Source organism: Mauremys reevesii, linkage group 3, assembly GCF_016161935.1.
Source record: "Mauremys reevesii isolate NIE-2019 linkage group 3, ASM1616193v1, whole genome shotgun sequence".
Taxonomy (NCBI): Eukaryota; Metazoa; Chordata; order Testudines; family Geoemydidae; genus Mauremys; species Mauremys reevesii.
Window position 1 is genome coordinate 126,634,952 of NC_052625.1, and position 14,076 is coordinate 126,649,027.

General features: G+C 46.3%; 1 protein-coding gene across 7 annotated transcripts in view; it reads left to right on the forward strand.

Moving 5' to 3' along the window:
* DDO (D-aspartate oxidase) overlaps window positions 1-14,076 on the forward strand; it is a 31,305-nt gene that overhangs the window by 11,640 nt on the left and 5,589 nt on the right. For all 7 annotated transcript variants that reach the window (XM_039533058.1, XM_039533056.1, XM_039533057.1 and 4 more), the window contains one exon: window positions 636-812. In XM_039533058.1, coding sequence (XP_039388992.1) covers window positions 636-812 — 177 coding nt within the window. The remainder of the gene's footprint in view (window positions 1-635; window positions 813-14,076) is intronic.

Genomic DNA, 14,076 nt, shown 5'->3' on the forward strand with positions numbered 1-14,076 from the left:
GGGCTTATGTTGGTGTAGTTGGAGCAATGCAGTGTCTGTGAAATTGAGAAGAACTCACAGCTCGGGCTGTCACTGCAGGGGGATTCCAGCTAGAGCCCAGCTGCCCCTGGGCTCTCCAGTCCCTCTCCTGGGGATTAATTTAGAATCTCTGCAACAAGATTCAAGACTGGAGAGTAAATGGAGCACAGAAAGGATGTGGTTTTAATGGCCCATGTTGTCATTCTCCAGCAGTTTTAGTTTTAAATGAGAACCATGAAAATAAGAGGACACGGGACACATTGGACTGCTATTTCCCCCATCCCTCCGCTCACTGCATTTAATGTATTTAATCCTGTGTTATCCTATTATTCTCCCTGGTGCAGCCCCCCTCCCATTTAGTGATTTTTAACTTGGCTTAATTACCCCAAGCCTCACTCTACCCTCACCCCTAGGTCCAAGTCCCTAAACCTTACGGTCAATTAAATAATTATCACCTGTGAGGTCTTTTACTTTGTTACCTTCTATGTGTCTGAACTCTAGAGATCCTGCTGACCAATGGAAGATGATAGCTTAAAAATATTAGCAAAGATCAAAATGAATTGTCACATGAACGGAAGCGTGTCTAAGTCTAGCCTCTTCTCTTCCATGTCCTTTAGCTGGCAGATCTTTAAAACCATTCCTGATGAAGTGTTACCATTCTGGTCTGATGTTGTCCTGGGATTTCGCTCAATGACTGAAGAGGAGCTGAAGAAATTTCCACAGCACAGATTTGGTCAGGCTTTTACTACACTGAAATGTGACGGCCCATCCTATCTGCTATGGTTGGAGAAAAGGTTTGTTTTGATGGGTGTAGCTGATATAATGGATTTTAAAATTTTTCTTTCCTTTCTGGGAGAAATGGAGACTGATCTTCTGTGAGTTACCCCTGGGTTACACATATATCCTCTTTTGCAAGAATGTAAAGGCCATGGGAATGAGTTTAATTAAACTTAAGGCCGTTTTTCACAACTCTGGTAGTGTACAGATATCTTAAAGTGGGAAAATGTTATATTTACCATTTTAACGCCCCATTACGTGGACAGAATGGTATGAATGTAAATGAGAATAAGGCCTCACATTTTCAGAATCTTCCAAAACTATCCCTTAGAGCAGTGTTTCCCAAACTTGGGACGCTGCTTGTGTAGGGAAAGCCCCTGGTGGGCTGGGCCGATTTGTTTACCTGCCGCGTCCGCAGGTTTGGCCGATCGCGGCTCCCACTGGCCCCGGTTTGCTGCTCCAGGCCAATGGGAGCTGCTGGAAGTGGTGGCCAGTACGTCCCTCAGTCCACGCCACTTCCTGCAGCCTCCATTGGCCTGGAGCAGCAAATCGCAGCCAGTGGGAGCCACGATCAGCCAAACCTGTGGACGGGGCAGGTAAACAAACTGGCCCAGCCCGCATGGGGCTTTCCCTAAACAAGTGGCGTCCCAAGTTTGGGAAACGCTGCCCTAGAGGCTCCCTACTGGGTTGGTGCACAGGGGAGCAGAAAGTGCACAAAGCATGTATCTGCATGCAATGACAGGGTAATTTCAGTCCTGAGTGCAAGGACACCTCCAGCCAGGTGAATATCCACAGAAGCATTAGCCTCCCTAAGTGGGCAAGGAACCATGGTCCTTCTCCTACATCAGTGAAACAGAGCTGGCTAAGTGCACTCGGGAGCCTATATACCTTATACCAGGCTGGCTCAGGTACTGCAGCTGCAGTCCCCCTGCAGATAATGCACACAGGTAGATGATACATTCTGGTGCTCTTGCTGGGGCAATTCAGCACCATCCTCAATGCAGGACTGTGTGTTAATGGCTCAATCAATCTCTTCAAGGGAGGCATTCACTGTGCATTGGAGGAACTATCTTATGGATGACATGATCCACATACATTTACATGGGGAATCCTGCAGGATTTGGATGTGGAAAGCTGATTTCTTGAGAGCAGCCATATTCCTGGTCCTGTCCTTTCATAGATTCATAGACTGTAAGGCCAAAAGGGACAGTTGTGATCATCTCCTCTGATCTCCTGTGTAGCACAGGCCATAGAATCAAGTATCATAGGGGTAGCCGTGTTAGTCTGGATCTGTAAAAGCAGCAAAGAATCCTGTGGTACCTTGCATCCGACAAAGTGGGTATTCACCCACGAAAGCTCATGCTCTAAAACGTCTGTTAGTCTATAAGGTGCCACAGGATTCTTTGCTGCTTTTACAGGCCATAGAACTGTCCCTAGATAATTCCTGCAGAAGATCTTTTAGAAATACATCTGCTCTTGATTTAAAAATTGTCAACAATGAAGAATCCACTACAAGCCTTGGTAAATTGTTCTACTGGTTAATTACTGTCACCGTTAATTTTTTCCCCTATTTCCAGTCTGAATTTGTCTAGGTTCAACTTCTAGCCATTGGATCACGTTAAACCTTTCTCTCCTAGATTCAAGAGCTCATTATTCAATATTTGTTCCTCATATAGGTACTTACAAACTGGAATCAAGTCACCCGTTAGTTTTTTCTTTGTTAGACTCAAGGAACTCAATCTATTTAGTTTATCACTTTAAGGCATGTTTTCTAATCCTATAATCATTTGCGTCGCTCTTCTCTGAACCCTGTCCAATTTACCAACACTCTCCTTGAATTGTGGGCACCAAAACTGGACAAAGTATTCCAGCAGTGGTTGCATCAGAGCCTAATATAGAGGCAAAATAACCTCTCTACTCCTACTCAAGATTTTCCTGTTTATGCATCTTAGGACCGCATTAGCTCTTTTGGCTTCAGCATGACAGACAGAGTAGGGGTGGTTAAGGTAATAAGATTTTTTTTTTAAAGTTAGGTCTCATAAAGATACCTGACTCTGACCCCTGGACACAGGAAGGGACAAGGGACAGGAGGAGAGGAGTGGAGGGAGTCTTTGTGGTTTCAAATCTTTGTTTGTAGTCTTTTTCTGTGTTTTTTTTTTTTGAGTTTCTCTCTTTTAATTTTAAAGTTCTCAGTATTTCCTTCAAGTTCTCATCTATTTCTTTATTCAATATTTCATTTATTATAGTGAGTTATTCTTAGTTTGTATTTTTTATTTTTTGAGTTTTTTTCTGTATTTGTTTTATTGTTTGCTGGAAAAATTATTTCTGTTTACTAGGACTGATTATTCTGAGGAGGAGGGAGGAGTCAGTCTCTCAGTTTTTATTTATTTCCCTGTGATTATTTCTTCTTTCTACATTATTCTTTCTTCTTCTTTCTTTTTTTTTTTTTTTTTTCTTTTTTTTTTTTTTTTTTTTTGTTCTTTGTTTTTTTGGAAGGAGGGGAAAGGGGGAGGAGAGTTTGATTCAAGATGTTTGAATCAATTTGAATCCCAAGGGAAAGGGAAGGGGAGGGGGAGGGGGGGGGGGAATGGGAATTTTAAGATCAATTGGAAAAGATCCAAGGGAGTTGGGAAAGTTTTGGGGGAGGGGAACAGGGAGTGGAGTGTGTCAGACACTTAAACTTGACTGGTGGCAGCGAGAAGATCTAACTAGGATTTTAGTTTTTTAGAGGTCATGTCGGTCCATCTCCATGAAGTTAAAAAAAAAGTGGGGAATAAACCACTCATATTCAGCTATATTCAGCTGATTATACCACCTATGACCCTAAGGCTTTTTTTCAGAGTCACAGCAGGAACCATCACCCTCCCTGAATAATAACATACTTTCTTTTTTTTTCATGTATGCACATTTACATTTCTTAAAATGCATATTTTTTTGTGCTGTTTCACCAAAAACAATCTCAATTGCTTTGAATAAATGACCTGTTCTCTTCATTATTTACCACTCCCCCAATTTTTATGTCATCTGCAAACTTTATTAGTGATTATTTTATGTTTTCTTCCAGTATTGATAAAATGTTAAATAGTGTAGGGCCAAGAATGGATTCCTGCAGGACAGGACCCAACAAGAACTGCTCAATGACAATTTCAGTCCCAGTTACAATTACATTTTGACACATAGAATCAATAAGAATCAGGGGGGAAAGAGACCTCAGGAGGTCATCTAGTCCAACCCCCTGCTCAAAGCAGGACCAATCCCCAACTAAATCATCCCAGCCAGGGCTTTGTCAAACCGGGCCTTAAAAACCTCTAAAGATGGAGATTCCACCACCTCCCTAGGTAACCCATTTCAGTGCTTCACCACCCTCCTAGTAAAATAGTGTTTCTTAATATCCAACCTAGACCTCCCCCACTTCAACTTGAGACCATTGCTTCTTGTTCTGTCATCTGCCACCACGGAGAACAGCCGAGCTCCATCCTCTTTGGAACTCCCCTTCAGATAGTTGAAGGCTGCTATCAAATCCCCCCTCAGTCTTCTCTTCTGCAGACTAAATAACCCCAGTTCCCTCAGCCTCTCCTTGTAAATCATGTGCCCCAGCCCCCTAATAATTTCCATTGCCCTCCGCTGGACTCTCTCCAATTTGTCCACCTCCTTTCTGTAGTGGGGGGACCAAAACTGGACACAATACTCCAGGTGTGGTCTTACCAGTGCCGAATAGAGGGGAATAATCACTTCCCTTGATCTGCTGGCAATGCTCCTACTAATACAGCCCAATATGCCGTTGGCCTTCTTGGCAACGGGCACACTGCTGACTCATATCCAGCTTCTCATCCACTGTAATCCCCAAGTCCTTTTCTGCAGAACTGTTGCTTAGCCAGTCGGTCCCCAACCTGTAGCGGTGCATGGGATTCTTCCGTCCTAAGTGCAGGACTCTGCACTTGTCCTTGTTGAACCTCATCAGATGTCTTTTGGCTCAATCTTCCAATTTGTCTAGGTCACTCTGGACCCTATCCCTACCCTCCAGAGTATCTACCTTTCTCCCTTGCTTAGTGTCATCTGCAAACTTGCTGAGGGTGCAATTCATCCCATCATCCAGGTCATTAATAAAGATGTTGAACAAAATTGGCCCCAGGACCCACCCCTGGAGCACTCCACTTGATACTGGCTGCCAACTAGACATCGAGCCATTGATCACTACATGTTAAGCCCAACAGTTTAGCCAGCTTTCTATCCACCTTATAGTCCATTCATCCAACCCATATTTCTTTAACTTCCTGGCAAGAATACTGTGAGAGACCATATCAAAAGCTTTGCTAAAGTCAAGATATATCACATCCACCGTTTTCCCCATATCCACAGAGCCAATTATCTCATCACAGAAAGCAATCAGGTTGATCAGGCATGACTTGCCCTTGGTAAATCCATATTGACTATTCATGATCACCGTCCTCTCCTCCAAGTGCTTCAAAATGGATTCCTTGAGGACCTGCTCCATGATTTTGCTGGGGACTGAAGTGAGGCTGACCGGTCTGTAGTTCCCTGGGTTCTCTTTCTTCCCTTTTTTAAATATGGGCACTATATTTTCCTTTTTCCAATCATCTGGGACCTCCCCCGATCGCCACAAATTTTCAGAGATAATGAATAATGGCTCTGCAATCACATCAGCCAACTCCCTCAGCACCCTCGGATGCATTAGCTCTGGACCCATGGACTTGTGCATGTCCAGCTTTTCTAAATAGTCCTATCAGTTAGCTAGCTTTTAATCCATTTAATGTGTGCCATGTTAATTTTATATCATTCTAGTTTTTTAATAAAAATGTCATGTGACACCAGGACAAACACCTTACAGAAGTCTATGTATATTACATAAATACTAGTACCTCCATCAGCCAAACTTGTAATCTCATCAAAAAAAGATATCAGGTTAATCTTACAGGATGTTTTCTATGAACCCATGTAATTAATGCAAATCAACATTAACCTCTTTTTAGTTCATTATAATTGGGTCTGGTATCAGCCACTCCATTATCTTGTCCAGGATCACTGTCAGGCGTACAGCCTATAGGTACCCAGATCATCCCACTTGCACTTTTTAAAAACTGCACAACGTTAGCTTTTTTCCAGTCTTTTGGAACTTCCCCAGTGTTCCAAGACTTATTGAAAATCAGCATTAATGGCCCAACCATCTCCTCAGCCAGTTCTTTTAAAACTCTTGGATGCAAGCCATCAGGAGCTGCTGATTTAAAAATCTCTAACTTCAGTAGGTTAGAGATTTTTAAATCAGCAGATCCTGATGGCTTGCATCCAACAGTAGCTTCTGTTTAACATCCTCCAGCGATACTAGTGGAGTGGAAAGAGTGTTATCTTCTGTCTTTTCTCTGCCACTAGTCAAATGAACATTCAGATGTTCCTCATTTGTCAGTGTGTAACTTCCAAAATACATCCCACCCGCTCTTGAAAATGATAAAAGAAGCTAGTGCGCTGCAAGCCGTTTGCCACAAACCAAAGGTGATGTTTTGAAGCCTCTAGTCTCACTGGTTTTGAGCTATGAAATGACAAAAACTGTCAGGAGAATTTGAAAATCTGGGGAAATGCCTCCTGTTCCAATCTCTGCGTTTCAAAATTGGCTGGGCTAATTCATCTCGGATTTGGTCAAAAACCTCTCTTCTGCCCAACTCACCTCACAAACCATTCTGGAATCAGGAGCAGAAAGGAGTAAAAAAATCCAGGTACTATCTTTCTGTATTATCATCTTGTAGAAAACCTTACAGAAATATTTGCATGTGCAAAACGCTTGGCACAAATGAAGGCTTTAAAATTTATATCTGTGCAGAAAAAAGTCTTAGGTTATTTTTTTTCCTCCTGAAGACCAGCTCTCCTCAAGGCACATCAATTTCAAAGAATTTTAGCAGAGTCAGAAAACAGATCCTATAATGTGTATGTATAATCCATTTAAATGCACTTAAATAGAGCAAATAATGTTTGTCATTTCACAGGCATAGTGACTGGATACAAGGTGATTTGATGTTAGGTAGTAAAATGTGTATCTACATCTTGGAACAAATTGCCAGATAATCAGCTCGTTTGATTGTGTTCCATGCCATTGAACCACATGGAATAACATTTCATGTTTTAGCAGCAAGCATAAGTGGGAGTACTCTTGTGCTGCCAGTGCTATCTGACTTCTGTACTATCTCACAGGAACACAAGCCTTGTCGTTTCATTGCTTAACTGATACTGAAAATTGTACTGAGGAACAACTAAATTGCTGACTCCATTTAGTATCTGTCAGGCTGCTTTGCCATAAAGGCTTCTACTGCTTCCTTATTCCTGTTTCAGACTCTTCTCATTTCCCAAAGGATGTAGTCTAATAAGATGATAAAGTCTCCCCACCCCCACCCACTTTGTGGGTACCAGGAAAGAGAGCATAGCAAATATGTAACTATTTTGCAAACCCAAGTGATCAGAACAATATTTATGGTACTTTGCCTTAGCAGCACAAAAGCATTTACCACATCTTCTTTCTAGGCTAGCTTTAATGTCACAGTTCACGAACTTTCTCCTCCTATCTTATCTGAATTCTGCAGAATGTTTAGTAGTTTTTGTATTAACATGTTTTTGCAAAAAATATGACAGAATCTCAAATCCTATGGGTGAGATCCCACTAGAGAGAGTTAATCTCTATCTATTAGACAGATTAGGAGCTGGTCCTGCAGGGAGAACCCAACATTTAAGCCATGCTCAAAATGAAGCTTAGGTTGAGATTTAAGTTAACAATAAACGTAAACCCCAGGAAGAGGATGAGTTTTTGTTGAGAGAAGGGCGTGCATGCCTAACGTGCAGTCTAACAGATCTCTCTACAGCTATTAAGCCAAGTCATCCCATCCTACGTTAGATCGCCACTTTAAAACACCCAGAGTGAATTGATGTTAATACCCATAGGCGTGCGCAGGGGGTGTGCCCAGGCACACCCAAGGTCCTGAGCAGTACCGGCAGGTTTACAATAGCACCACAGGCGCCCTGGGGCCGGGCCCATGCTCAACAGGGGCCCATCAGCTGGCCAGGTGCTGCACTTCACTTGCTTTGCCAGCCGAGGGGCCACCGCAGGTCAGCTCCTCTCCAGCCCCTCCCCTGTGCTCCGCTCAGTTGTCCGGCCAGCCCAGGTATCTCCACCCCGTCCCCTCCGCCCACTTGCTCCTCCGCTGGCTTGGAGGCTCTCGGGAGTCACGTCCCACAGTGGTCTGCCTGCCCCACTCCCCAGCGCGGCTCCGGCTTGTCTTGCTCAGCCTGCCACCTCCCGGGGCTGAGCCACCTGGGACCAGTGCAGGGGCCAGGTCATTCTCGGCCAGCATGGGGAGGGGGCGCTCATCTGGGGCCTCAGGCAAGATGGTTCTGAGGGAGCCCGGACCAGGCAGGCCCCTCTGCTCTCACTCTGATCCTCCACCGACCCCAACTGTGATGCTGGCTCAGCCCTGGCAAGGCAAATAGCACCCGCCCAGCAGGCCACTGAGTGTGGCTGGGGGGAGTGGGTCTCGGGGGGTAGCGCTGGGCAGTGGGGGTCTGTGTGGGGCACTCCTGGCCCCAGGGGGAATGAAAACAGCCCAGGTCCCCCGCCTGCAGTGTTCTTTGCTTCCTTGCAGAAAGTGAAGGAGAAATGAGGGTGTGTGATTGGGAATATTCATGGCATAGTTTGGGGCCATTGCCCCCACAAATAGAGGTGAGGGGTGGGGGCCACATGGGGTGCAAGGTCACATGCCACTTCCCTCCCTTCCTCCCCATTTCTGTGAACGCAGAGGTGCTGTGCAGCCCCGCTGAAAAAAGGAGATGCTGCTCAGCTCCCTGGACTTTGCAGCTGGACACCACCTTCTGGGTCCTAGTGCTGGTTGAGCTCCCTTCTGTGTGCTGGGAGCCATCCTTCATATTGTACAACAGTGAGGTGTGGGGCGGGGCAGGGCAGGGGGAAAGAAGAGGGTGGGATGCAGAGGAGAGGGAGTGGTGGGGACAGGGCATGGGATGAGAAAGAGAAGGGGATAGAGGAAGTGGGGGCCCAGTGTGCAGATCCCCTTGGCAGCAGCTGAGGCTCCCCTGTTAAGCAGACCCATCAAACCCTCACTCTGACAAGCCCCACCTCCCCTGCATCTGTACCACCCCAATGAGCCCCTGCAGACACCCTCCCCACTGAGCCCCAACCAGCTACACCTAGACCCCCACCCAAATGAACCCCACCTCCCTTGCACCCAGACCCACCCTCCCCGCTGAGTTCCAACCACTTTCACTTGGTCCCCCCTGCAGCCTCCCACTGCCCCTGCACCTGGAATCTCCCTGTACATCCAGACCCTCCACTGAGCTGCCTGCACCCAGACTGCCCCACACAGAACCCTCTTACGCCCGCGCGCCCAGGCCCACCCAGCCAATCGCCGCCTCCCCAGTGATACACGTGACCTTTGTTGACTTACATCAGTCATAGCGCTCTTCCTCCACTGCACTCCAGCTTGGTTGGTGCTCTCTGCGCCCGCCCCGTAAGTGCCATCACGTCATTAGTCAAGGGGATGTCCAGGGGGTGGGATTTGGTGGGGACTCTGTTCTGAGCAGAGGCATGGTAAGGGGACCAGGCTGGGCCGGGGTGTGTATGTTGGATATGGGCCAGAGGGTCTTGGGGGTTAAGGGTTAAGGTTTTTGTCTACCGTAAAGGGTTAACAAGCAGTACCTGTGGACACCTGACCAGAGGACCAATGAGGGACAAGATTATTTTCAAATCCGTGTGGAGGGAAGTTTTTTTTCCTGTTCTTTGTTTTTTGGAGAGTCTCTCTTGGGAATTAAGAGGGTCCAGACATCTTAATCAAGTCCTCCCAGGTCTCTGCAATAAATTCTTCTATTCAAGTTAGTGAGTATTAGCAAGGAACTAGTATTCTTATACTTTTATTTCTGTATTTGCAATTCTGTGTTTTGCTATAGAATTTCTTTAAGTCTGTACTGTATTGCTTTTACTGAGAAAGAAAGGAGGGGGAATTCTCTCCAGAGAACCCATAAGTTTAGACCCTGTATATTGTTCCATTTTGGTTACAGAGACAGTGACTTTCTTTTTATTCTTTAATAAATTCTTTTCTATTAAGGACTTGGTTGACCTTTCCTTGGGTGGATTCTCAGGGAAAGGGGATGGGGAGGTATCCCTCTGTAGTTAAGTCCCGGTATCTCTCCTAGGAAAAGGGAGGGGGGAGGAAACAGGGGGGGAATGGTTTATTTCTCCTGGGTGTAAGAACTCCATGGATTTGGGGCTCTTGGGATCCCCAAGGATTTTGGGGAAGGACTGTGTCCCAATCCACGTTCCTGATTGGGTGGTGGCAGCTTTTACTAGATCTAAACTAGGTTTTTAGTTTAGAGGGAAACCAGTGCAGGTCCCCATATTAGAACCCAACAGCTCTAAGTGGGGGTGAGACCTATGACATGGTTGGCAGCGGTGACGAACCTGGCAAGGCATTTCTACCAAAAGGCAGTTTTGAAGCAGTTTTCAGGGTTAGAAGGAGTTCAGCTACGTTGGCTGAAGGGAATACAGTTTTTCTAACCAGGCTTTTATTACAAGGAACTCTCTGCCGAGAGGGTACTTAGCAATTGCGAGAGAGAGTTACAAGACAGGTTTCCACCTTCTTGGGAGCAAGGAGGGGGAGATTGTTTTTGGAGCTGGTTTTTTCTTTTCGTTTTCTTTCTGGTGGCTTAGAAAAGCACCTTGGAGGAAAAGGGAGGGGTAAGGTTTTCTGACAAGTCTTTGTTTCAGGAGACCCCATACTGAGAGCTACTTAGCAAGGGCGAGAGATACTGGTTAAACCAGTTTGTCTTGCTCTTGGGAGGAGGGGGAAATTTTTTTTTTCTTTCTCGGTCAAAAGCACAGTCATTCCTGCAAAACACAATTTGCAAAACAATAGATTTGATTTTTCTTTGATTAGTCGATGATAGACAGGGTTAGGAACTGAAGCAAGCAACACAGACAGAAGTTCACTGACTGCAGAGGGGTGTGGCCAGCACCAGGACACAGAAACAATGAGTGCCAAGGACGCATCTAAACTGGATGCAAAACAAAAAGAACTGGACTTAAAACAACAGGAATTAAATATTAAACTCCAGGAGATGGAAATGAAAGAAAAAATCAAGGAGGCTGAGCACAAGAGAGAAATGGAGAAACTACAAGCCGAAGAAGCTAACCACAAGAGGGAGCTGGAGAAACAAGAGGCTGAGCACATGAGACAAATGCAGTTAAAAGACAGAGAAATGGAGATCCAGAGGGAGGCCCACCAGCAGGCTCTGGAATTAGCAAAGACTAAGCAGCAGGAGCCAACAAATCCAACCCCTCTTCCAACTACTGATCAACCTTCTCGGAAAAAATTTCCCGCCTACAGGACAGGTGATGACGTTGAGGCCTTCTTAGAAAACTTTGAAAGCGTCTGCATTGGGTACAGGATCCCTGAAGACCAATACATGGTAGAGCTGAGGTCACAGCTCTGCGGAGAATTATTACTGGTGGCAACTGAAATGCCTACGGACAACATGAACGACTATAGACTGTTCCTAACCAAGGCCAGATACAGAATGGGCATAACCCCTGATCACGCCCGTCAGCGTTTCAGAGCCCAGAAATGGAAACCAGAGGTGTCATTTCCAAAACACGCCTCCTACCTGGAAAAGCATTATTTTTCCTGGTTATCAGGAGCCAATGTTCAATCCATAGAGGACCTAAACCTCCTGATAATGATGGAGCAGTTCTTGGATGGTGTTCCTGAGGACATTACATGCTACATACAAGATGGAAAACCAAAAAATCTCACTGAGGCAGGGGAGATTGGAGCCAAATGGATGGCAGTTGCAGAGAACAAGAAAGCTACTGTCAAGGGGAGCGAATCCCACAGGGTACACACCGACACTAAACCCTACCATCGAGGACCAATCAAGCCCACACCTACAACCCAAGGAAAGCCACAACCTACTTCTTCTTCTACCTCACCAGTCTCCAGTAATCCTCATCGGCCCAGTAACCCGTCAACTGGGCGATGTTTTAAATGTAATGAACTGGGGCATATCAAAGCCAAATGCCCAAAGAACCTCAACCGAGTGCAACTCCTTGCACCTTCACACCAGAGAAACCCAGACCTAGATGTCTCTCAAATACCCTCACACCATAGGGAAACTTTGAGAGTGGACGGAAAGGAGGTTATCACATGGAGAGACACTGGAGCACATGTGTCAGCTATCCACCAAGCCTTCGTGGACCCAAAATTCATCAACCCAGAGGTCAAAATCAAAATTTCTCCATTCCTGTCAAAATCGGTAAGCTTACCTACAGCTGAATTGCCTGTCCAGTACAAGGGCTGGTCAGGAAAGTGGACTTTTGCTGTCTATGACAATTATTCTATCCCCATGCTACTAGGGGAAGACTTGGCCAACCATGTGGAGCTGGCCAAGAGGAGGGGAGTGGTCACCCGCAGCCAGGCCAAACAAGCAGGCACTCCCATCCCTGTTCCTGAGCCATCCACCAAGACCCCATCTGTGTTACCAGAGACCCAGACAGAGGTGGTGGGACCAGATCTCATGCCAACAACTACAGCAGCCATAATACATCCAGAACCGGAACTGGAAGAACAACCAGTGTCAACACTGACTCCAGCGCTTGCAACTCCACCACCAGAGGGCACCGACGAGCCTGGACTGGCAGAAACAGCAGACAACCCTACCCAAGAGGCTCAGCCAGAGCCTGAAATATCACCTTGTGCACCAGCGGAGAGCGGTCCACAGTCAACAGAAACAACCTCTTCACCTACATCACTTCCAGAGGGATCAAGCCCAAGTCCACAGTCTATGGAGGAACTGGTGTCTCCAGCCTCAAGGGAACAGTTCCAGACTGAGCAGGAAGCCGATGACAGCCTTAAGAAAGCTTGGGCGGCGGCACAGAGCAACCCACCACCTCTCAGCTCTTCTAACCGATCCCGGTTTGTTGTAGAACAAGGACTTTTATATAAAGAGCTTCTTTCTGGTGGACACCAGGAAGGCTGGCATCCTCAAAAACGGTTGGTGGTTCCAACTAAGTACCGGGAAAAGCTCTTAAGCTTAGCCCATGATCATCCCAGAGGCCATTCTGGGGTGAACCGAAGCAAAGACAGGTTGGGAAGGTCCTTCGACTGGGAGGGGATGGGCAAGGATGTTGCCAAGTATGTCCGGTCTTGTGAGGTATGCCAAAAGGTAGGAAAGCCTCAAGACCAGGTCAAGGCCCCTCTCCAGCCACTTCCCATAATTGAGGTCCCATTTCAGCGAGTAGCTGTGGATATTATGGGTCCTTTCCCAAAGAAGACCCCCAGAGGAAAGCAGTACATACTGACTTTTGTGGACTTTGCTACCAGATGGCCGGAAGCAGTAGCTCTAGGCAACACCAGGGCTAAAACTGTGTGCCAGGCCTTAACTGACATTTTTGCCAGGGTGGGTTGGCCCTCCGACATTCTTACAGATTCGGGAACAAATTTCCTATCAGGGACCATGAAAGACCTGTGGGAAGCTCATGGGGTAAATCATTTGGTTGCCACCCCGTACCACCACCAAACCAATGGCCTGGTGGAGAGGTTTAATGGGACTTTGGGGGCCATGATCCGTAAATTCGTAAATGAACATTCCAATAATTGGGATCTAGTGTTGCAGCAGTTGCTGTTTGCCTACAGGGCTGTACCACATCCCAGTTTAGGATTCTCACCATTCAAGCTTGTGTATGGCCATGAGGTTAAGGGGCCATTACAGTTGGTGAAGCAACAATGGGAGGGGTTTACACCTTCTCCAGGAACTAACATTCTAGACTTTGTAAGTAACCTACACAACACCCTCCGACACTCTTTGGCCTTTGCTAAAGAAAACCTAAAGGATGCTCAAGCAGAGCAAAAGGTCTGGTATGATAGACATACCAGAGAGCGTTCCTTCAAGGTAGGAGACCAGGTCATGGTCTTGAAGGCGCTACAGGTCCATAAGATGAAAGCGTCATGGGAAGGACCATTCACAGTCCAGGAGCGCCTGGGAGCTGTTAACTACCTCATTGCATTTCCTAATTCCTCCTTAAAACCTAAAGTGTACCATGTTAACTCTTTAAAGCCCTTTTACCCCAGAGAATTCCAGGTCTGTCAGTTTACAGCCCAGAGAGGAGATGACGCTGAGTGGCCTGAAGGTGTCTACTACGAAGGAAAAAGAAATGGTGGTGTGGAAGAGGTGACCCTCTCCATAACCCTGGAACGTCTACAGCGGCAACAGATCAAGGAG